The sequence below is a fragment of the Pteropus alecto genome, unplaced genomic scaffold (genome assembly GCF_000325575.1).
Source record: "Pteropus alecto unplaced genomic scaffold, ASM32557v1 scaffold92, whole genome shotgun sequence".
NCBI lineage: Eukaryota > Metazoa > Chordata > Mammalia > Chiroptera > Pteropodidae > Pteropus > Pteropus alecto.
In genome coordinates, this window is record NW_006432447.1 from 990,238 (window position 1) to 1,015,908 (window position 25,671).

Here is a 25,671-nt window from a genome sequence, read left to right on the forward strand (position 1 = left end):
TTTGATGAAAAAATTTTATCTTAATACATACATGGCTTTTATTTCTGGATATTAATTATTGAAATCCCAGTGGAGCCCCTTTAACTGCTTCTAAAGCATATTTCATTTTTACTAATTGAAAAAACACATACCTCATTTATAGATCTTCATCTTATTTCAGCAGCTGTGGCTGATTCTTGCTTTCTCTCTTCTTCAGATTGGCAATTGCTTTTTAAATTATAAAACAAGTGAATGCATGTTCATAAAATGTTTTTTCAATTATAAAAAAGTATAAAACAAAGCATTTCTCCACAGTACTCACCAGAGCTAACCTCTATTAAATTTGTTATCTCGCCAGACTTTACGCATGTGTAAGTTTATGTGTATGTGTAGTTTTTAAGGTAAATAGAATCATATTAATCATATTCTCTTATAATGGGAACAGTTTTTGACAGCAGTACATACTTGTAGGGGGGTAGAGTGTATAATATTCCATCATATACATGCACCAAAAGATGTTTAAACATTTAAAATTGTTTCCAGGTTTTTGCTTTTATCCACAGTGTTGCAATTCTAAGACATATTTAATTGTTCTTATCTGCTTAGTTTATTATGCTATATATCTTGCAGAGGAATTGCTGGTCAGAGGGTGTACACATTATTAATTGCGATGTTTTTGCAGAGGCTAGGGATCTACTTGCCACTTAGGCCGTGGAGGGCAGTTGAAAGAATATTTGTTGATGTGAAAAGAGGTTTTAAAATGCATGCAATTGTTTTTAAAACACTTTTTTAAAATTATGTACTCTAACACACAGTTCCATTACTCCTCTAATTGTTCTGTCAGACCACCCTCCAGATGGGTTCTCCAGTGCTCCCTCCACTGACAGAATGTGTTACCTCCTTGAGTGCAAGGGACAGTGTCACTTGCACTGAGTATCCGTAGTGCTTAGCATTAGTATTTGACGTACATGTAGTAGGTGCCTAGTAAACATTTAAAAAATATACCCCGTTCGCCACGTCTTTACCAACTCAGGCATTATCAAACTTTTTAATCTTTATCAATCTGGAAGATGAAAAGGTTTCTTTTTAAGTTTTTTTTTTTTCATTATTAAAATTAAGCATCTTTTCATGTGATTACTGACATTTACATTTCTTCATGTACTCAGCTTATTTTTATATTGACTTATAAGTGGGAAGTTAAATAAATAAAATGTTTTTAAGGATAATGACCTGTGTGTCGCAAATTTGTTTACCGACTCTGATATTTGTCTTTTAAGTGTATTGGGGCTTATGCTACTTACCAAATATTTACTTTTAGGTAGTCAAATCTATCGCTCTGGTTTTACTTAAGATTTCTAAATTCTGTAACATGCTTAGAAGGGCCTTCCTCATCCCCAAATCATTAAAAAAAAAAAATTTACTTCTAATTACTTCTAAAAATTACTTCTAAATTTTCTTCTAATACTTTTATGAGTTTTATTTTCATACTTAAATAGTTGGTCTTTCTGGAATTATTTTGTACAGATGAGAAATTGAAATCTAGGTTTCTTTTATCTAAAGGGAAAATTTTTTGTCTCAATGACATTTTTAAGTAATCCATTCTTTCCCCACTGATTTGAAATGCTACCTTTATGATACATAGAATTTTCATATATAAATGAATTTCTAGACTTTAATTTCTGTTTTGTCAGTTTCTTTATCTGCTTCTTAGCCGGTATCACATTATTTCAATTACTCTCGCTATGTAATGATTTTGAAATCTGGTAGCCTAAAGTTCCCTCTTCCTCATTATTCCTTCTCTAAAAATGTTCTTGGCGGTTCTCTGCCTTTACTCTTCCAGATACACTTCAGAATCAATTTGTCAAATTTATTAAGTTCTCTCTAAATTCTTTTGGTATTAAGTGGCAGGACAGATCTGGGTTCAATGTTTCTTTTTTTAATTTTTGACCAAAGTTTTATATTCCTAATTTTCCTTTAGTGTTAGGTTTAAAATTAGGATCAACCTGTTCCCTAATCTTAATTATCTTTTTGTGTTTGCTTCACTGATTTTTTGGGGGGTTTTTTGGCGAGTTTTTTACTTTTGCTCTAACACAGTGTATCAGAGAAGATCTCTCATGTTAAGCATTCAGCAGCATTAAGGTCATTTGTAAAAACCACCGGAGAGCCAGACTTTTTCAGGGCTATGCTCTTCTTCACATGAGTCTGTGGTGTGTTCCTCTCCCGCCGGGGACTGTGTTTATATCACATGTCTGTCAACTACATGGCTGTTTCTCCCCCTAAAATCATAGATGATTATTCTCCAGTTAGGTGGATTCTTAAGTAGATGAATAACCATATTGGGGAGTTTTGATAATAACCTTAATCTTTAGCAATTGTTAAATTATGCATGTCATATTAAAAAAATCAGTTGTACAGTTACAGATTAAGAAAACTTTCATAAGAATGTTCAGTCATGTTTCGAAAATAGTAAACAAAGGACCTGGTATTTAAATTTATTATGATACCTGTAACAAAGTGAGAAGAGATAGTTTAGGATGCATTACAGGAAATACGGCGTGCAGATTAGGAAAGGTAATCTATGCTAATCAGTCTGTTTGTATAGTTTTGTGCCAGGGACTAAACCAGATACTAGGCTACAAAGCTGAGAGGCATAGCCCACTTATAGTAGAATTACAAGTAAATGATAATAGGTTTTATGGAAAACAGAAGAAGGGCATCCAGGACCTAAACCATAGAAGCGGGGGACAGCTTTTAAGGAGAAGGTGACACATAAAGCACAGGCTTTAGAGGTGGAGCCATGGCCCTCACTAGCTATGGGAACTTGTACAGATCACTTAACCTCACTCTATCTCAATTTCTTCATGTGTAAAATGGAATCAATAGTCATATATTTCACGCTGTTGTCCTTTAAGCAGAAAATGGTATGAAATCCCATTTTGAAATACTAGAAGGTAGGGAGAGAGACTGTTGTCCCAGCAGAGAGACTTCTCAGCAGAAGGAAAGGTGTATACACCAAAGCCAGGGTGGTTGAACTGGGGCCTTTCTGGAATTGGACAGCATTTCATGTGATTGGAGTGCAGAGTACATGTGGAGTCAGAAGCTGAAGATGAAGCTGGGTAGGGAGGCAGCGAGCAGTGAGATCTCCAAGCAGGAGCTTTGTGCCATGTTGAGGAGTCTGAACGGCGTTTAGTAAGTGTTGTGAAGTCTTTGAAGGCCTTAAGTAGGGGAGTGTCCAGAAGTTTTGCCAGTTGAAAGACTGGTTTGTTATAGATGCGTGCAGGGGCTGGGAGAGCTATTTGAAGTAGAAAGGATATCCAGTTAGATCAGTGGTGCTCAGCCCTGGCTGCACGTTGGAACCATCTGGAGAACTTTTAACAGTCCAATGCCCAGGTTGACACCACACCAATTATATCAGCAGCTCAGGGGGTAGGACTCAGGTACAGGTATTTTTTATTGCTTTTCAGATAATTCTGAAAATAATCTGAACAGCCAGGGTTGTAAAACATGGTAACTACATTCAAACCTGATTTGATAAAGTTCCCAGTTAAAGAAGTGCCAATGGCATAAAGGAACCAGGGTAAGGAGATAAGTGGGCTATGGTGGTCAGTCGAATGAGAAGGGGATTGATGACTTCTGGATTGGGTCGCTGGGTGGACGATGATCATATACCAAGGCTCAATTGTATACCAAGACTGAGAACATGAAAAAGAAGCAGATTTGGGTTTTAGGCCTCATTGAGCTTTGGAAGAGCTAAGGGAAAGGCTATCTGAGGAGGGAGACTGAGATGAAGGTGTCTTTCTAGTCCTGCTCTGAAATGTTTTTTTCCCCCTGGTTTCAATTTTGACTCTCTTTTACACACTTCCTGGATGATCTCCTTTGTTTTATTAGATGACATTATTACTTTCTAAGAGAAACGTTGGTAAACTGAAATTTGTCTTGGATGAGTTAAGTAGTCGATATGGTAGTTCAGAAGATTATTGGTTGGCTTTTCATTTTGGGGGTGGTACTTTGCCACTTACTTTAAAATTTAAAGTGTCGAAATCACTTGAAAACACTATATGTTAGATCTCACAATTTCTAACATTATTAACCTACGTAACATCACATTTTTTTCTCTATTATAATAAAACTTCAAAAAACTACCAACTCAACATTTTGAAAACATGGTATCTTTTAGTATAAAATTTTTTTTATTATCCTAAAGAAATTCTAATATATATTTATTTTACTTCATGTTCTACTTCATACATTTTTTTGTTCTATGATGTCTGATAAAGATATAACAGAATTTCTTAACTCTGGTATAAACTATGCTTTGCATTATGTATTCTCTAAATATTTCTTCCTCTAAAAATCAACTAAAAGTCCAATAGTTAATTGTCAGATAGACTGAATTATTTATTTACAGATTTCCTGTTCAGCAGAACTAATTGTATTCACTATAGCAAAGCAGTTGTTGGTATGGCTTTTCAGTAAGCCTTCTTGTTTCTAATTTACTTATCAAGATTGTCGTAAATTACATGAGCAAAACTGAGGTTAGGACCATGAGGTTGGAAGATGGCCTTGATGTTGCAGAACGTTAACCCAGTGTTTTGATATCATTTCAGGTAACATTTCATTTGTTGCATTTCCAGTTGCCAATACCAACTCACCAACAAAGATTTTACCAAAAACCTTAGAACCAATAAATGTGAATGTTGGACCCCAAATGGTAAGAAAATCATCAAATCTTAGAATTTGAAACTTTGCTTAGGTAAGACTAATAATGTAAAAGATAATTGTTCCAAAGATGGTTGGTCAAATGTTCTAATATTAATCTCTTAATCACTTTTTAAAAAGTTTTGTTTTTATTTCAATGTATCTGATTAAGTCTTGAGAAAAAGGCCTCGTGCTGCTTAATGTTTAATTTTCACATATTTGACTCTGTGGTTCTGGATGTGTAATATTAAGGTTTTTGTGCCCTAAATGAGACTTTTCTTGTTTTTAGTTATTTAATTAAATTGATTAGAATTCTGTTGTTTTTATGTTCTCTTCCTTTGCTCTCTTAGCCCTAAACTATGTACTCTCATATAAATCGAACATGACCCATTAGTTAATTTATATCTGGAACTATGAATTTGAAACTCTTTGATTAAAGGACATTTGAGGAAAACAACATGCCAATTCATTTTAATCTTTAACAGTAGAAATAATGGATGAAAATGGGAAATATTTAACTGTTTCTCTGAAAGAATTTCCTTAATTATGCTAGAGCCTGAAGTGTGTAGCACTTTTTTAGAAAGTCTTATTTATGAAGTTGCATGCAACTACTCTAAAAACTGTATAACTAATTTCAATGGCTTCATCCACCATTAGCAAAAGTACATAAACATTTGAACAATTACTCTTCATTGTCAGTGCTTACGTGTTCTCATCTATAGAGCAGTAAGGATGAAATTTGCCCTTATTGTGTAGTACTGTGGACTGTGTTAAATCAAACATAGAATTATTTAGACAAAAATATCTTTTAACATACTTAATGGCTCCAGAAAGTCTTCAAGACATGACATTTTCTCTGATCGCTTGAGGACTGTTAATTATCTGTAGAATTCAAGCCAAAGTTCTTACACAATTTACTGTAACTATTTGAAGAATGTAATCTAGCTCCAGACTTCATAGAGATTTAAGCTCTGGTAAGTGTTCCCATTTCAAGGTAGTTTCGGGTATATTTTCAAACATTTGCTAAGCATTTGCCCCTTACCGGCCACTACGGTACGTGCAAATTAGATAAGGCATCTCACTTGAAAGTCTGTATTTTGAAATGCGATTCTATATACACCAAAATTAAACAAACATACCTGAACTCTTATGAGTTTGGCCCTTACAGTACTCCTCTGTTTTGAGAGACTATTTCCTGTTGTTATTTCAGTGATGCTGCTATGATAAATTTGAATTTCTCTTTTGGAAACATAATTTCTCTTTTGGAAACATAATTTCTCTTTCTGTTATCAATTCGAGCTAATGTACATGAAAGCCTTTATACACCTCAGTTCTGACAATGGTAAGTAATCAGGTATACTACTTATCCAAGTACTGCAAACCTCAGAGTCAGCAAAAAAAAGGTCGGAAGAGGAGACTTGGGACTCTCCTTTCACCAGGCCAGCCCAAGGCCTTTATTTGTCTCCCTAATTCTGAGGTGCTTTTGCAGTCTTAGATCTTGGGCAGGAATCAGAGTTTCCTTTTTGATTTCCTAATTGTTGTACAATCCCAATTAGAGCCATTTCTTTCTCTTCCTCTTTTTGAACATTGACCCCTCACCTTCGATTTCTCATCTATGGTTTTAAAAAAATATTTGTTTAGTTAGAAAATTCTTGAATAAAACGCCATTCATTTGCATCTTAAAGCAAATTTAAATTTCACATTCTCTTTGAAGCCAAATCTTAAGGGTAGATAAAAATTTCAGAGGGCCCCAAGGAAGAAAAAAATTGTTTTCTGTGTAATAGAAAGTAGCAGTAACTGTTTTAGTTTGGGATACTTGCCGTTTCCTTAAAGGTATCTGTGTATATAGATGAGATAATCTCATGATTATCTTTATTTTAATATAGTTAAAAACTGCATATTCCTTACAGTGAAAACTAAAATTTTGTGATAAAATCCTTTAACATGTTACAATTATAGGTTCTTTTTTTCTTCTGAATATAGATGTTCTTTTGGCTTTTCTCACTGTAGATGGCAGTAGTACCTAAGATATATTGATTGAGGGCAGAAAAATCTCTAGAATGAGATTCAATTGTTATGTGATTTTTATAGCCTAACTGTAATCTATTGTCAAAGAAACCACATGATTACATGTAAATTAAGATCCTCTGGTTTTTTTAAGAGGGCAGAAGACTGAAATTTAAGGTAAACATTCATTTTCCTTATCAGATCAACTGAGTATTAGAAATAATTGCCTCTAACTACCTCTCATTTTAATTTGGGATTTTAAAATTAAGCTTCAGTTTTGTAAAGCATGTCTGATGCAACACTTATATAGTTTTCCTATATTCAGTGGTTTATCAAGTTCTGTTGACTTTTCCTTGGCTTTTGTTTCTTAAGACTCAACTGTCATTGGCCTAGTTTTAAGAACTCATTGCATCTCTCATGAACTTCTAACTTATTTTTCCAATTCAAGTCTAGCATCTCTCCAATTTGTTCATTCAGGAAATGTTTATTAAGGACTTACTATGTACCAGGCCTTATGCTAAGATAAGGGAACAGAGTATTGCTGATCACTCTCAGATCAGAAAAGAATATCAGCTAAAAATCTTACGTAGAGAAAGAAAAAAAAATTGAACATAGCAGCAGTTCATTTCCACAGTCATTCTCAATAATGGTAACCATTTTTTTCCTATGTCCTGTTTCTCTTCCAGCTTTCTTTTTTTTTCTTTTACAGATCCCTTTAAATGAAGTAAAACTGAGGCTACTATAGGCTACTATAGATAAAGAAAATGAAGTAAAACTGAGGCTACTATAGGCTACTATAGATAAAGAAAAAGATAAAGATAAAAGATAAAGAAAAAGATAAAAAGAACTCCTTAGTAATAATACCGCACAAGTAATGCAGTCTGTTTTAAGGGTAAATTGAAACACTTAGAATTACTTTGTGGAGACTCCTGCTGTAGGAATAGAATAGACCAGAGACTGATGAAATACTCAACTTTTCCTTCTTAAGCTGTCACACTCAGGGTCACTATGATAGAGAACATTTGAATGTGTGATGTAGTGATTGGTGAAAACTATGTCCTTTATATTGTAGAGTATTTTCTTACTGGATTTTATGTAATCCTGTCATTGAACAGAGAAGCTGTTTTTTTTTTTTCATCAGGTTGGGTCTTCTGTCTCAGTTCAGTAAATATTTATTTTGCCTTTCCTACGAGCATTGTGCTAGGCCCTGCAAACATTCACTCTGTCCTTAAAGATCTTGCATTGAAATGGAGGCATGGAGGTGGGATAGGATGTATGAAGAGGTAGGAAGTCCAAACACATTGTCTAGTATTTATATTTTTCTATCAGGCAAGCTCCTCAATAAATGTCTTGTAGTCCTTGGCATATTGTAGAGAATCAGAATTCTCCAGACATATGTCAGTGTTTATTGTCTTCTGTTTTTATTTCTTTAATAGAATTAACTTACTAAAATTATTTCTTAGACATTTGTGTATAGTAATATCTCCCTAGCCCTAAAATGGCATAATGCCAAACACAAACAGAAGGTAACTAAAATCCTTAAATATTTAGTAAATGAATAAATGTTGATTAGACTTTACGAACTCTGAACTGAGTTTGAAATGCAGATGAATCCTTCTATTTGGTTCAGTATGGAGCAAGTTAGCAGCTAACTTTATGACTCAACTTAGCTTCTGGCTGCAGAAATAAGTTTCATTTGATCAAGGAGACAAAAATTAATTAGCATTTTGAACTACATAAAACAGTAGAAATATAGCTATTTTTTTTAGAGCTGTCATTTAAAAATTATATGTGCACATAGATACTTTTCTCCCTTGATTGAGACTTAAACAAAACCTTACCATTATGGACATTTTTGAAAGTATACAAAAATAGAGAGAACCTCTGTGTACCCAGCAACTCCTTCAGCAGTTATTCACATAGAGACAGTCTTGTTTCATTAATTCTCCCATTCATTGGAGTATACATCCCCTTATTTTCTTGATGAAAATACTTTAAAAAATGTTACTAGAGTTATGAATTGTCTTTGTATTAATTATTATAAACATTTTTGGAAAAAGACATGTTCAGTTTATCGATGAAAATTATAAGACCTGGAAAGCAATTTGGTAACACATACCAAGAAACTTTTTTTAAAAAGTCCATACCCTTAGTTCCATTAATTCCTTTTCTGGAGTCTATCCTTAGGAAATAGAAATTAAGGCCAGGTCATTGTATAAAAATGTTTATCACAACATGTTTATAATATTGAATAATTGAATATACATATGTATCTAACAGGGAATAATAAATTCACGTGAGAGAATGTTTTACTATCTTTAAAATGTCTTGGAAGAATATTTAATGACATAAGGAAATACTTTTTAAAATATTAAAAGATAAAATTATATACTATCTAAATTATTTGTATAATTAATAATTAGTATAATGTCTTTGCATATATTTTGGACTGTGAAGATCTAATTTGTTGTTACCTCAGTTCTGATAAATCAAGCTTGACTGGATTTAGGTTCCATAATTTCAAAGAAAGCTTTTTATTGTTTTGTTTTGTTTTTTTTAATTTTTAAAACATTGTCAGTTGCCAACTTAATCTTTCCAAATTGCTCTTCGCTTGCTGAAACCTGCATTATGACCTGATGTCAGTATTCAGGATACTATACTTTAAGATCCTAGGATATATATGAATCAAAGATATTGCTGCTTATATTTTAGATGATTAATATTAAGTGCATTTTTGGCAATAAAGTTTCCTCTTTGTACGTAGGTTAGCAGTCACCATTATTTTGTGCCTGTAGATTTTTCTTAATAACTAAGAATATTATTTTCTTTGTCTCAACTTTACAGATTATAAGCACACCACAGAGACTAACCAGTTCAGGAAGTGTTCTGATTGGGAGTCCATATACCCCTGCACCAGCAATGGTTACTCAGACACACATAGCAGACGCTACTGGCTGGGTCCCAGGGTAAGAGTATTGTTACAACTTACATTTTTAAAACTTTTAAAAAAAAGTTTTGACCTTTATTCCTCATGATGTTGTCTTCTGTTCTTACTTTATATTACTCTAGTCCTTAAAAACTAATGTGTTTCCTTTAAAATCACCTATTTTATTTTACTTTATGTCTTTGATATAAACCATTCAAGGTACAGCCATTTGAAAATAAAGAAGAACAGTGTAATAACTTGTACCTGACTGGATCTTCTGACTTTTTCCAACCCTGAAAGAGAGCTACTTTTTGTGATTATGACACTTAGCTTCTTTGGAGATGTCGAAACTATATATTGTTTTAACGAACATAAGAAAAGAGTTATATATTGTATTGGCTATACTCAGAATTTCTCCCATGAATTCTTATTTCCTTAAAAACTAGAAAGAAACTAGGAAAGAGAGGCCAAGTATATTAAAATTTTCATTGAGTTTTCCCTTGATTCTTTTGAAACACTGAGCAATTAAATCAATATCCCTTCTATGTTACTCAGTTGCCATTTTAGTATTAAACCTTCATGTTTCATCTTTGCCTATTAAATACATTGACCCAGCCTTTCTCCACTGCTTATCATTTTCATATTTCATCTTTCCATAAAAGAAAAAAATAGTAAAATTAATGACTGAGAACTTCAGTCTGTCACTTTAGAAGTTACTTAAATTGTGGTATACTGCATTGCTAGTTCTGTCTTTGACTTAGAACTGGGTGAGTTTAGCAAACAGAAAATAAATGTTAGTTAAGAATCTCCTTCAAGGATAATAAACTAATGAAATTATCCTGGCAAAGTGTTTTAAGCCATATACATATTCCTCTACATACACACATGTGCACACACACATATATATTACACACATTAGAGACAGAAGAGTTTCATATGCGTGCATACTTTAACATTATCAATTGAGATGAAATAACAGAATCACCTATATGTAGTTCCATGGCCTTGATTCATTCCTGTGAACATTCTCATGTAGATGTAAAAGTTACTTTGGATTTCTGCATAGCCTCAAGAGATTATAACATGAAAGCCAAGCCTCTGCCTGTAGTTTCTGCACACTTGGAGACGACCAGGGTTTTGGTATTTTCAGCCCCAGCCAAGCTTTACATTGGAGTGGTCTGATTGTCTAGCGTTTTCATAGTCAGCCATTCCAGAGTAAATGAAATGTTTCTGTGCCTTCTCCTTTGTAAATCTACAATATCTTCCTCCCTAAAAATTCGTATGTATTTCACACTTCGTGATTATGTTGTGATTTCTTGGTCTTTTGATAAAATTCAAGTTTTTATTTTATGGACACATCTTTTATATTAGCTTTTGTGCTTGGTTATGTTCACTGTGGAATTAGACATGTTATAATAAATTATTCATGCGATAAAATTGTTTATATATGTGTTCTATTTATGCTCCTTTTTTTTTTTCAGTGATAGAAAACGGTCTAGAGAATTTATAGACTCTGATTTTTCAGAAAGGTGAGTATAATTCTGAGTTGTTTTTTTGTTTGGGAGATGCTATTGCGTAGAGAGTTCGGTTCTCAGACTCTAGTTTGAGTTAGTAACATGCTTTTCTTCACATTGAGTTTCTACCATTATTTCATACCACACTGAATATTCTGCTTCGCTTATCAATATATAAATTTATCGTATTTATATGGTTTCAAAAGAAATTATTCTGTTAGTGGATCGGCTATTGGTAGTATGTCATTTAGCCCTCTCCCTCCTTTTGGGAGACAGAGTGGGTCATACCCCACATTATCTCAGCATGCCCAAAGTTTAAAAACAAGTTTTAGTGAACACATTTAAGATCACAGTAAATTTTCACTTTCTTAAATAATATATCGAGTATAATATAACATTTCCTTAGACTATTAGGACAGCGTTTCTCAATTTTCGGTGTATATCACAATCACCTGTGGTCTATTGAAAAAAATGTAAATGCCTACCTATTGAGAAATTAAAAACTTTCACTTTATGGTCATTATTTGAACTTAAGTTCAGTAGTCCATGTAAGCCACCGTACTAAGTATGACATTAATGCTGCATTGTTAAAATAAGAGGCATAATCTTAGAGGCAGTTAAATTCTATAAGATCATTACTATATTAAATAAAACCTTGCAAGTTTTGCTTTTTAAATTTTATTTTTGAGTCTTAGATTTTTAATTTCCATTTTCAATGGTGTTTCTTTGTCTTTTCATCTGCTCTCAATTGTAATAGTTTTCTGTCTTTTCGGTTTTTTCAGTTTGCTATCTTTGACTTACTGTGCGCTGAGAGACTAGATGGCCAATTGTGTTAGAATTCAGTGTAAAATAAAAGTGAATAGGCTCTGAGTAAGGAAAAGAAAAAAGGACCTTGAGGCTCTATATTAAAAATGTGTGTGTTCTTGCATTTAAACGGGCTCTGCTTTAGTTCCTTGGTGGCCTTCGTTTCTTGCTTCTTGGTTCTTAACTGTTTTGAACACATAAAATCATGTCTGAGGAACTGCTGTATCATATAGAAATATAAGGTAAACTGTTCTGTTCTTTCTAATGGAAATTCCTCTTTCCGGCTCACACTGGTCTTTCTTTGTGTTTACCCTTGGGAAGGATAGCAGGACAAGTTCTTACAGATGTATTTAGCAGTGTTTAAGTCCTTAAAATTGGACTATTTGTTAGCTATGATTGGTGGCACCTATCTGCGACAAACAGTATAAATACAAGAGTTTCTTTACACCCTCCTTCATAAGAGGAGAGACTGCTAAAGACCACATGTAAAAGTGCTAGATTAAATTTGCTGGTATATCTATTGTCTCAACTTTTCCTTTCTGCATCTGGTTCTGTGACTTTCTCTTTTTCTAGTGCTTTTTATTATTCTCATAACTTTTCTGTAACGAATTCCCCCACCCCCCACCATCAAACCACAAAGATTGCTACATGTGGTTTTTGTTGTTGTTCTTACAAATCTTTATTTTCCTCTTATTTTATTATGTTTTTCTGTAATGCCATGAAAAGTCTTTTTTCCCCTTCTCCCAAGTGTTCAGGTTAAAAAGCCAGCTCTCAGCCCAAGATTAATCTTTATCTCTTCAATGCCTTATATGTTGATTTAGTATTACATGTAAGTATTTAAATTAGTTTTTCTCAGGGATTTCTACATCGGCATATGTAGATATATACAATCTTTTTATCCTCATCTTACCGCTTGACAATACAACTTTAGGTATGTTTTTACACAGCTATTCCTTGGTTAGCGTCATTTGCAAGAGCAAGGTGGTTCCTGAAGAAATATTGTTTGGGACAAAGGTTCCATTGAAAAATTCTCATTAGTTTTTCCTCGTACACTCATCCTAGATTTCCTTTCAAAGAGTTTACAGTAGGAGCTGTGAACACTCCTTTTCTGGTCTTGCCTCGGGTTTTCGATGCTGAAGTTTGTTCACTTTCTCTTTTCACCTTTGCACAGAATTCAATGGTATCTTCTAAATGCATCTCTTCCAAACAGGTCCTCTTTTCATTTTGCAAAGGAGGTCCTGGGTGTACCACAAGTGGTGATGGCAGCCTATGTGTGTTTTTCTTTATTCTTGTCCTAAATGAATAAGATTTAGCACAGTGGTGTTTCATTATTCCTTAATGCTCATTTAATCTTAATATGTTTTTTTCTCTGGGAATATAGTTAAAACTTTAAAATAACCTAATCTCAACTATAATAAACTAATAAAATCAGTATAGTTAATATCTATACTGCTTCACTGTTGTTTATGAAGTTGTTCATTCATTCAACAAATATTTTGAATATCTGTTAAGTATCACTGTGTTCTAGGCATTGGAGAGAAAAGTCTCTGCCCTTAAAGAGCTGATGGGGGATGGAGGACAGTAAACAAATAATTTTAGACTGATAGGTGGTATGCAAAAAAATAAAGATGGTTTGTGGATTTTTGGAAGGATGGTGGGTAGAATGGTGGCTACCTTAGAGAAGCCCTCTCTAAGGAGATGACATTCAAATGCAAAGAAGTCAGGCATATAAATAGCCTGGCTAGGTCGTGGATCCAGGGATTCTGTGCAGAGGGAATGGTAAATGCAAAGCTCCTCAATGAGAAACCAGGCGTGTTTAGGGGAGCACAGTGGCCTGGAGATAGAGAGAAGGGCAGAGTGATATGAGGATAGAGAGGTAGGCAGGGATCAGATCATTAAACGCTTTGTACCTCCAAAAGGGCTTGTAGGTCACAGTAGGGAATTTGGTTTCTATTCTAAGGTGTGTTTTTAGCAGAAAAATGACATGATCTAATTTACACTGGCTCCTGAGGGGAAAATAGATTCTAAGGAGACAAGAACATAAGCAAGGAAATCAGGCTATTTCAGGGAGCAGTGGTTTGGCAGTGAAGATGGGGGAAAACTGAGTTAATTTTGGAGGTAGAAACAACAATTTATTGATAGAGTGAATGAAGGAAAGGGGGAAATGAAGGATGGCTCTTGGGTTTTTTGTTTGTTTGTTTGTTTGTTTTATGAACAGCTGGGTGAATATTGATGCCATTTACATTTACCGTTGTTAGGAGTAGATTTGGGGAGGGATTGAGTTCTGTTTTAGACATATGGCATTTAAGAAGTTTATTAGCTATCTAAGTGATGATATTATTAGTTGGATCTGGAGTCCTGATCAGATTCAGGTTGTATGATAAAGTTGTGTATTTTCAAAAACCAAAAAACACTGAATGGAATTCTTTGCTCGAAGAAAGCAAAGAATACAGAAACAGAAGCACTGGAGTGAAAAATTCAATTCGAAAAGTTGACTTTGAAGAACAGGCAAATCCATAGAACCAGAAAGAATAGTGGTTGCTAAGGGCATAGGGAGTGAGGAGTGACTGCCATTATGGTGAAGAAATTAGATTGCAGTGATGGTTGCATAACTCTTAAAACCTCTGAATTGTCTACTTTAAAAAGATGAAGTTTGTGGTATGTGAATTATATTTCAATAGAGCTGTTATCTTTAAAAAATAATAATAATAAGGACTTTGGATTTGAAAAGGAGGGAGGGACACCTAATTGTCTGAGGTTGGCTAGGTACACATGCTGAAGTTCATAAGTGACTTCTCCCATAAGCTATAGACTTACATATTGAATTATTGGATGTTCTATAGGATGTCAAACTCAACATCATTGCTTCCCAATAGAAATGTCATGCAAGCCACATGTAATTTTTAATTTTCTAATCACCAATTTAAAAAGTAAAAACCAGCATGAAGTTAATTTTTGTAATGCCTTTAATTTATCTAAAATGTTATATTTTAACATTTAATTATTATAAAAATTATTCATGACATTTTACATTCATTTGTCATCCAAGTATTTGAAATTCAGTGAGTATTTTACATTTACAGTATATCTCAATTTATACTCCCTACATTTCAAGTGCTCAGTGGCTACATGTGGGTTATGCTTAGGGTACTAGACAGAGCAGATGGGGAGGTTGAAAATGGAGCTCATGAACTTGTTCCTGTCTCCTCGATCTCAGTAAATGACCCATCTTTCTTGGAGTCATTCTCCTATTTCCCTCTTCCTTATCATCCATGTTAATCAATCACTCATTTCTACCGATTTTTATCTTTAAAAGTTTTGGAAATCCATCTCTTCTTATTCATCCCTACCAATTGCCCCCATTTGAGATGAGAACTCATCATTTCTTGCCCGGGCTGTTACAGTAGCCTTTCCACTGGTCTTCCTGTCTCTGCTTTTGCTCCCCATAAATCTACTTTGCAGCCAGAACCTCTGCATAACTGAAAAATCACACCTTGCCTCTCTTCCACTTCATACCATTTACTAGTTTCACAGTATTTCACTAATAGTCTGTGACAATAATAAGCGCACAGATGAGTCTTTGTGAATGTGGGGGAAAAGAAAGTAGATGCCTGTCCTTTTGAAAAGTGCACTTATGCTAACTGAAATGTGTCTCTTTCTTAAGGTACATGACACAGTAAACGTATAATTTATAAATGAATATAATTATACTGATAGAACATCATGAAGTCCAGGTTCCTTTGCATGGCATTTAAGGGCCTGGCCCTTAATGTACCTTTCTGCTTCTTCATCTTTTGCCTTGCACTTTGTATTCTGGTAATATTGCACTGTTGATTAAAAAGCCTCTTAATATTTATCATCTGTTTAATCTTCATGTGTTTACTGCTGCTGCTTCTCCTGCCTGGATGCCCTTCCCAGATTCCTTCACTTGACTCTCTTTTTTGTTGTTGTGCTAAGAACACCTGACATGAGACCGGCCCTCAACAGATTTTTGAGTGTGCATTCTCATTAACTCTAGGCACTGCATTGTCCGGCAGATCTCTAAAACTGACTCGTCTTGCAGAACTGGAACATTATACCTGTTGAATAACAGCTCCCCATTTTCCCATTCCCTCCAGCATCCGGCAAGCACTATTCTCCTCTCTGCTTCTATGAGTTTGACTATTTCAGATACCTCATATAAGTGGATTCATGCATTATTTGTCCTTCTGTGACCGGCTGATTTCATTTAGCGTAATGTTCTCCAGGTTCATCCATGTTGTCCCATATGGCGGGATTTCATTCTCTTAAGGTTGAGTAATATTTCATTGTATGTATGTACCACTTTTTATTTATCCATTTATCCCTATGGACATTTATCTTGTTCCATATCTTGGCTGTTGTGGATAATGCTGTGATAAACATGGGGGTGCGGAAATCTTGATTTCAGTTCTTTTGGTATGTACCCAGAAACTGGATTGCTGAATTATTTTATTTTAAATTTTTTTGAAGAAGCTCCTTACTTTTTTGCACAGCAGCTATACCATTTTACATTCCCATCAACAGCGTACAAGGATGCTAATTTCTCCACACCCTCACCAACACTTTTTTTTTTTTTAGGTTATATTCATTCTAACAGTGTGAGGTAAATACCTCATCATGGTTTTGATTTGTGTTTCACTGATTAGAGATGTTGGACGTCTTTTCATGTGTTTATTGGCCTTTTGTATGTTTTCTTTGGAGAAATGTCTGTTTATGTCCTTTGCCAATTTTTTTAATTGGGTTATTTGGGTTTTTTGTTTGCTTTTTGATTTGTTTTTACTATTGAGCTGTAGGAGTGTCTTAGATAATTTCGATATTAACCCCTCATCAGAGAAAATACAGGGTTTGCAAATATTTTCTGTTACATAGGTTGCCTTTTCATATTTTTGATTGTTCTCACTTGACTCTTACTCCAGCAAGTCTTCCTCCTCTAGATGTCCCTCTCCCTAATTCCCACAGAACACTGTGAATAACTCCACCGCAGCACTTACCGTACTATATTGGAATTCTTTGTCATTATATGTCTATTTTGTCTCTCTCCCATCCCCCAAGACTCATATGGAGGAAAGGATTTTGCCTCAGTTATCATTTTTGTACTGCCAATCACTAATACAGTTCTTAGCATTGTATTGCTAAGTTGGCACTCAGATATTAATAGAACTGAACTGAACCCCTGAGATTCTTAATGGTTAAGGTATCAAAGTTTAGTCCTAGGCATTAATCAAACTTAAAATAATTGAAGACTTAGAATCATTATTAATGCCAGTGACCTCTGTTTGAAAATTGAGTAGGTAACTTTTAGGTGAAAAAGAATCGTAGTATACATGGAATACAAAAAATAAGTATTGACCAGTATAGAAACTCTTTAAGGGTAGAGTTTTTGTTCTTTGTAGGGATTTATTCCCAGTGTGTAGAACAGCACCTGGCACATAAGAGGAAGTAACTGGTCAGCAAATATTTGTTGAATAAATGAATGCTGTGCATAAGGAAACACTCTAGCTTCATACTTTATTAGGCCTTTTAGGTAAAAATTAAGTTTAAAACATTTCCTCATCCCTAATTAAATTAAAATATACCATTTGAAGCAAAAATCAAATTACTATCTTCTTATATTATTCTATAGTTTTGTGAAAGAAGTCTCTAAATAAGTATAATGGAGAATAAATGGGTTTTTTTTTTCTCTTTTAGTAAACGAAGCAAAAAAGGAGATAAAAATGGAAAAGGCTTGAGACATTTCTCAATGAAAGTGTGTGAAAAAGTCCAGCGGAAAGGTACAACATCGTATAATGAAGTAGCTGACGAACTGGTATCGGAGTTTACCAATTCAAATAACCATTTGGCAGCTGATTCGGTAGGTAGATCATGCACTTGACATTGACTCTAATGAGTTATGCAACAGTGTACCTCTTTGGGCGTCAATGTCATCAATTTACTGACTTAGAGAAGTGGAGAAATCCCCAGTTTCTCCTTTAATTGAGGATTTCATATTGTCTGGAAATTTTTTTTATTGTTGATTTTTTGTTTTATTTTGGAAAAGATTCTTTCATCATCATTTATTTCAACATAAAGATGAACAAGAATTTCTAAAATATAATTTGGGAGTTTATAAAAGAACATACATTTGTTAACATACTTTTTATGTTTGAGTGACTGGATACTTTTCTGAATCTTTTAGTGTTTCTTCTATATCTAAATTAAAAAATTGTATCTTGTTTTTAATTGAAAAAATAATTCGTGAACATGTTTATAAAAAATTCAGTTGTACCAAAGAATATAAAATTAAAGATATTTCCCTTCTACCACAGACCCTAATCTGCTTCCTCAAAGGCAATATTCACTATCACCAGATGCTTGAATATCATTCCAGAAATTCTTTATGCATAAACATAATAAATTTTATTTTAAACACAAATTTGATTGTGCTTTGCATGTTGCACTCTTAATTTTATTTTTTTTACAATGTCTTGGAGATTCTTTTTTAACACATATAAATCATTCATTTTTTTTTTTTTTAATGGAGATAAAATTACCTACAGGGAGGATTACATACATGTCCTAAGTGTAAAATTAATTTTTTTTCTTATTTATTGTGGAATAGTTTACATACAATAAGATGTGTTTATTTGAAGTGTAAAATTTGATGAGTTTTGACAATTGTATGCACCTGTGGAACCACCGCCCCCGTCAAGATACAGAATATTTACATCACTCTCAAAAGGTTCTTCCTGCCTTCTGTAATCCATCCCTCCCTCTCCCTCTATCCCTAGGCAACTGCTGATCTGCTTTTTATCATTATAGGTCAGTCTGCATTTTATTTAAATGTAATTATATGTACTCCAGAACATTACTAAATAATAAAAATTCAGGTCATATTGAGTCTTGATAACACTTGATCTTAGTGGAACTATTTATAGTATTTCAACCTTACATCATAAAGATTTTATTTTGAGATGATAACTTGATTTTTTAAATTAATTTTTTAAATTAAAAACATATCTGAAATGGTTGTTGAATTTAATAAAATCCTAGATAGTTTCCTGAAATTTTAGCATTTTTACACTGATAGTCATGAATGAGATTCATGAGAGTTTGCGGTGGGGGAGTTTGTTTTGGGTTTTTTGCTTTTGTTTTTTACTGTCTTTGCAGTTTTGATGAATAGTGTTATACTGGCTTTATAAAAACAGATTTAGAGACTTCTAAAAATCTTTCTTTTTATTACACGTTTAATAGCATTAGATATCTCTTTCTCTTCCTTGAAACTTTATGGAAATCACCTCTCATACCATTTAGGCCTATGATTTGGTAGAGGGTAAAGTTTAGATAACTTTCTCTATTCCTTCTTTGGTAATTATCTATTTAGAATTTCTGTTTCCCTGAGAGTCAGTTTGGTATTTTATGTTTTCTTAGGAAATCCTCCATTTCATCCATGTTCTCAAAATTATTTGCAGTTAGTTTTCCCAAAGAACCATCCCTTGGATTTGTTTGTACTGACCGCATGTTTTGCAGTTAATTTCTGTTTTTATCTTAATATTCTCTTCTTATTCCTGAAGTTTTGTTATTTTTCTACCCTGTAGACTATGATGTATACTTTATTTACTTTTATTATTTTTGTGCAGTAATGAAAGTCTTTATGACTGTTAAGACTTGTACACTGCTTTGTGCACTGCTTTGGATCCATTTGTTCTGATATAATGTTATTCTTTAGATATTCTGTAACTTTAGTTTTCATTTCCTCGTTGACCTAAGAATTGCATAGAAAGAGTTATTATAGTTCCAGGAGATACAGAGATTTTTGTTTGTTATTATGAATTTTTACTTTTATTACCTATGATCAGAGATTATGAGTCAAACTATTTCTGTTTTGTTCTTGTTGGGGGGAGGGTGGATTGAGTTTTTCCCTGTGAGCCATCACATGGTGATTTTTTTCTTTTAATATTCTCTGGGCACTTGAAAAGAAAGTATATGGCATTCTGAGTGAAAGCCAAAGTACTCAAAATGATTTGCAAGACCTTATATGACCTGGCCCACCATTACTTGTCTGATCTCATCTACGACACACCTCTTCAGTTACTACACACTTTGTTAATATGCCAGATATGCTCCTTATCAGGCCATTGCATTTGTCATTTCCTTTGCCTGGAACACTCTTTGCTAGGGATCCATGTGATTTCTCTCTCCCCTTCATCTAATTTTCACTCACATGTCACTGTAATAAGTCATTTCTTCTAAGCACGTTTCAACATCTAATATACATTTTTACTAAACCTCCCAATCCCAACCCCAGGATGTAAGCAAGAGTTGTTTTTCTTTCCTGTTTATTCACTGCTGTTATTTTTCTGATAATTTAGAAGTTTTATAGTCTGTAGTTCTTTCATTGGTTATCTTTATAATTTTAAGTAACTTCAATATTATGTTTCTTGTTTTACCATCTGTAGACCAATACCTGTTGATTATGGAGAGAAAAAAGAAATTAACATGCTTATATTTACTCTCATGTCCCATTTTTCTTACCACAGGATTCAGATTGAATATATGAATGGTAGTTGTTAAAAGAATATTTTTATAGTTGTTTTTATGACTTTATATTGTGCTGAAAGCGCTATTATTACTTCATTCATCTGCTTTGAATAGTTATCTGCTTTGAATCCACACCCCTTCCAATATCAAGAGGAAGAAATTAACAGACCTACTTCGTTGCTTTCTCCTGATATTTGTTGTTATATTTCTACAATGTCAGGATTTCTAATATTTACATTCAGTTCTATAACTTAAATCTCCCATTCATTTAAGTTTAGTTCTACATTTAAATGGATTTAGTGTTCTCCGCCATCCTTTACTGTTATGGCATTTGATTGATTGGATTCAGTTCTTAGGAACTACTCCACAATAAGATAAAGGGCTTTTTCTACAATATAAGTTAACATGGTTTCCTTCATTGAGAAAGCCTTGCTATCAAAAAAAAAAAAAAAAAAAGTCAGCTGAACTAAGCTGTGTGCTTTAGTTCAGTGTAATGACATTTTGTGCAAGTTCTCTATTTGCATTGTGGACTAGTAACAGTTTGTGGAACAGCATTAGTCCATAGACCACATTTGAGACCCACTGTTTACCTAGAGAGCTGAAAACATGCTTCCTTGACTTTTTAAAGTCTAATGTCCTCCCAGACAATGCAAGGACTTAGCCCACTTTAACTCCATTACTCCTTTCTGCTATATATATACTATTACTGTCATGTATTTTAGTTCTATATATGTTCTAGACTCCACAAGATATTATTATTTTATACAGTGAGTATTAGTTGAGATTTTCCTACATATTTACCTTTGAGTTGGTCTTCATTCCATCCTACATCTCCAAGCTCCATCTTGGATCATCTTTCTTCTCCTTGAAGAAGGTTCTTTAGTACTTTTTAAATTTACATCTACTGGCAACATAATCTTAAGTTTTAGATTGTTATCTTTTAGATTATTTGAAAGTATCTTTAATTCATCTTTACTTTTGAAGGATAGTTTCACTGGGTATAGAATTCTTTCAGCACTCTGAAGATATAATATTATTATTTAAATATTTTAATATCCTGTGACTGTATCTTAACCCTTAAAATTAATCACCAATAAAAATATGTTTTAGCAGGCTTATGACCAGAAGAACATTAGACGAAGAGTTTATGATGCTTTAAATGTGCTAATGGCAATGAACATAATTTCAAAGGAAAAAAAAGAAATCAAGTGGATTGGCCTGCCTACCAATTCTGCTCAGGAATGTCAAAACCTGGAGGTAAGTGGGGAAAATCTGTTTATAAATAGTAACTTGCTTTCAAAGTCATTTTAATTTAGAAATAGTTACATAATATTAAAATATTCCTAATTTTTTTATATATCCTGTATCATTTTTTAACAGATTTTTCTGTGTAGAATTTTAGAACTGGAAGGAACTTTAGAAACATGTAATCTGACTGATGTCCTGAAGAAACAGGAACATAGAAATTAAATGATTTGATTTTTCCTGTTCCTTAGAAATCTTTATTTTATTCTAATTTAATTCTGAGCACTCTAATAATAAAATTTTGGTGATTCATATAATAGGAGTAACATTTTATTTGATGTAATGCTTGCTGTATGGACCAAAAAAATGGATTAAGCTGCCTGTTTATTTCTTGTGTTTAAACTTTTACTTTTGACTCTAAAACCAGTGGCGACGGAATGGTATTTCTTCCTTATCTTTATCAGGGTGGTAATGATACATTTAGAATGTTCAGCAGTTACATGAATTTGGAGATGGTGCCTGCAAAACCATTTTTTGTTCCGTTGACTTTCATCATTATAGAAAATCTTTCCTAAATGAACATGTGCCCTGCCATACTGTTTCCAAATTGGTTTGATATAATTTTACTCTTGTGGCCATAAGGGGGGTAAACTGAGGTTAAATACAGCTTATGGAGATAAATGTGGTTGATTTCATATTTTTCTCAGTCTATTTTTACCCCCAGCAAATCAAAAATTATTTGGTACCAGAGATTCATCAGAAGTTATAGAATAGTTCTTCATATGTAACAATGGAAATGTCCTCTTTTTCTCTTTCTAATAGAGTGGAATTTGAGGGTCATTTTAATTACCAGTAATATTAAGCTAATAACAAAGACTCAGTGAGCAAAAATCTATTTGCATCTACTATGTACTTAACCAAAGATTATACAAGACAAAATTTCTGATCCCAAGGAACTTTCATGCTAATTGAGGAGAAGGAAAATGTCAGAGTTACTAAAATGTGATTACTATGTATGAAGGGTGTATGTACAGATTCTCTGGAAAGAGAGGTAAGGGAGGGCTTTACCAAGAAAAAAGTCTCTAAGCTCAGTCTTGAGGGAGGAGTTTGCCAAGTGATTTAGGGCAGGCAGGGAGGGCCTTCCAGCCAGAGTTCCTGCAAGGGCTGAGGCATTAGGAAGCATGTCCACATGTGGATGTGGCCAGAGTACAGTTAGGACCTGATCCTATAAACAATGGGAAGCTACTGAATTATAAGTAGGAGGGCTGATAGGATGTGTTGTGCAAGATCACTCTCCTTGAGAGTTGGAAGCTGAACTAATAGGAAGACGAGAGAAATTGAGGGGATGGATTGGAGATGGCCTGAGTGAAGGCAGTGGCAATGTGGTCTGAGTAGTGTTTTTAGAGGTAGAATCAATTCAGCTTGGCCTGGTTGGATGTGGAGCATGAGGGCCATGTAGAGACGTGGCCCGTCATAGCTTCAGATTCAGGGTGAAACTCCTGCAGATCATTTCAAATCTAAGAGGCCACACAGGTTTTACAGTCAGTCTTAGTAACTTCGGATTAAAGTGTGGTAGTGGTTAAAGGAACAGAGAGAGAGGAGACTCCTGGTGCGGACTAGAGTAGATAGAAAGCAAATAAGGAATACTTCCTTGGAGAAGTCAAGAAAGATGTCTTATTTGATGTCATTGACTTTTGCCCAAAGAGATAGTGAGGAGCTCGTTTATAAGGAAATGCAGACCCTAATATCTGTTTTCTAGGTAATTGTAAGAGTAAGGAAAATAATAGTTGTTCAAAGCTAGGAAACTGTCCCACAAGCATGTTTCTTGTGACAAGTGGGAATTGTATATTGAATGCGTAAGCTATCTGTATTAGCAGCTGTGCCCATTTAAAAGTCAGCTAAAATAGAATATACCAATTTTATAGCAATTTTACCTCCATAATAAAATAGATAATAAATAAAAAATGAAAGAGAAAGGTCAGAGAAATGTGGCATGGTTTAATTTCTCTTATCAGGGAAGTGATATTTACACAGGTGAAACAGGAAATTATACAAGATAATATAGGATTAAAAGTTAACTTCTATATGATCAGGGCCAAGTATGGAAACGTTAGAGGTCCTTTGCACTATCTGGAAGGAGAACATTAGTACTGAAAGTTCTGCTGAAGATTTTAACCCTAGTGGGAGGGTTGAGAGCCTGAGGTAGAATAAAGAAGAGGAAAGACCGAGAGGTTATAGCGAGATGCGCTAGTAGTGGAAGGCAGGGTGACAGTGTGCAGCAGGGCCAGGTAGATCCATTCACTTTTCAACTGGTAATTTTCTCTTTTTTCAATCATAATATCTAGTAGTTGGTGATAGTTTAAGAAAAATTAACTCATGAGAGTGCAAATTGGCGAAACTTTTTGGGGGAAGACTTTGTCTCAGGAGCCCCATATGCTTTGTGTTTTCCAACAGGGTAAAAAATGCAAATGAATGAATAAGTATATGAAATGTAAAGTAAAAATAAAAGTCAGTTAAACTGAGATCTTAAATGAGATCTTACTTTATTCTTGGGGTTGTGGGGGTGGGGTGGTTAATACAGCAGAGTAATAGTAGGATCTCTGGAACAATGTGGCTTAGGTTCTTGCCATGCACTAGCTGTGTGACTTTGGACTGTTACTTAATACTCTATGCCCCCATTTCCTGGATAACAACAATACTTACCTCACACATAGGGTTTTGCGAAGACTGGTTTAGATATGGGGTATAAAATACTGAGTTGAGTGGGGCACACAGAATAAGCATTCACTAAGTGTTAGTTAGGTCTGACTCTGTTAGAACTAACATACTAAGTATTCATTAAGCAGATGAATTTCATTGCTGATAACATTTCGCTGTCTTCTCTACTCGCTTATCCCAACCCCTGCCTCCCAAAGAGGTGCGATTTGCTTTTATTGACATTAATAGTTAAAATAGGTTGCATTTCTCTTAAGAAAATTCTTGATATTTCAGAATTGGAGCTTGAAAATGAGCAGTACTTTATACTCTATGTGTGTTCATGTTATTTTGTTACCTATGTTTTAAAGATAGAGAAGCAGAGGCGGATAGAACGGATAAAGCAGAAGCGGGCCCAGCTGCAAGAACTTCTCCTGCAGGTAAAGATGCTGGGATGTTTTTCATTATCCTCCCTATCTGTATTCTGTTTCTTCGCTTACTTGCTTTTAAAGTCAGTGTGTTCTCCTTTGGGTACCTTTGAGTAGTGTCTGGTGAGACCACACTGTAGGGCAGCCTCCCCCACACCTGAGCCATTGACATCTACGTGGTCCGCCTTAAGCTGATTCCATCTCTCACCATCATCAGGACTCCACAGCAGCTCACCTGCCCTGTGTGTGACTTACATCATGCAACAGTTTACTTTTGACACTTATCCTTACTCTGAGCAGAAACTATTAGGAGTCTTTGTGTGTATTTTAGCCTTAATTTGGAATAGCAAGACATAAGGCTAGTTAAATTTTAGGCACATTGAATAAAATAATCAAATCCACTATAATACTTACCTATAAATAACAGAATAACATGAAATGATTTAGTAAGCTTTGTAGAATTACTAAACCTTAAAATGCATTTTTGTTTAAAAGAAAATTAAATTTTATTATGTAATAAGGATCTCTATATTTGTACTTTTTTGGATAATTGCCCAGAATTTGAATGACTCTTTAAAAAATATGGTAGAGCCTTTATATAAAATTATGTGAGGTAAAATCACAGGGTAGATGGACCCTTTTTTTTTTTTCTACTTTTGGTAATTGTAGTTGATGTAAAAAGTCACTCTGAACTGTACAATAGGGAAGTTTTCAATCCAATCAAAAAAAAAAAAACTTTGTAAAATGAGTCAGAGTCTTTAATAAGCAGATTGTCTTTATTTGAAAAGCTTTCAACCAATCATAAAATCAACTTTGATTTGAACAACTATAGGCCATT

At 34.0% G+C, this 25,671-nt stretch overlaps 1 protein-coding gene across 4 annotated transcripts in view; it reads left to right on the top strand.

Moving 5' to 3' along the window:
- Nucleotides 1-25,671, top strand: part of TFDP2 (transcription factor Dp-2) — a 113,094-nt gene that overhangs the window by 69,965 nt on the left and 17,458 nt on the right. For 2 of the 4 annotated variants that reach the window (XM_006907179.3, XM_025043652.1), the window contains 6 exons: nt 4,587-4,690; nt 9,529-9,650; nt 11,092-11,139; nt 17,638-17,800; nt 21,580-21,723; nt 24,777-24,845. In XM_006907179.3, the coding sequence (XP_006907241.1) occupies nt 4,587-4,690; nt 9,529-9,650; nt 11,092-11,139; nt 17,638-17,800; nt 21,580-21,723; nt 24,777-24,845 (650 nt within the window). Of the gene's footprint in view, nt 1-4,586; nt 4,691-4,712; nt 4,733-9,528; nt 9,651-11,091; nt 11,140-17,637; nt 17,801-21,576; nt 21,724-24,776; nt 24,846-25,671 lie in introns of those variants that run through there. The other 2 variants (XM_006907181.3, XM_025043653.1) reach the window with 2 other exon arrangements.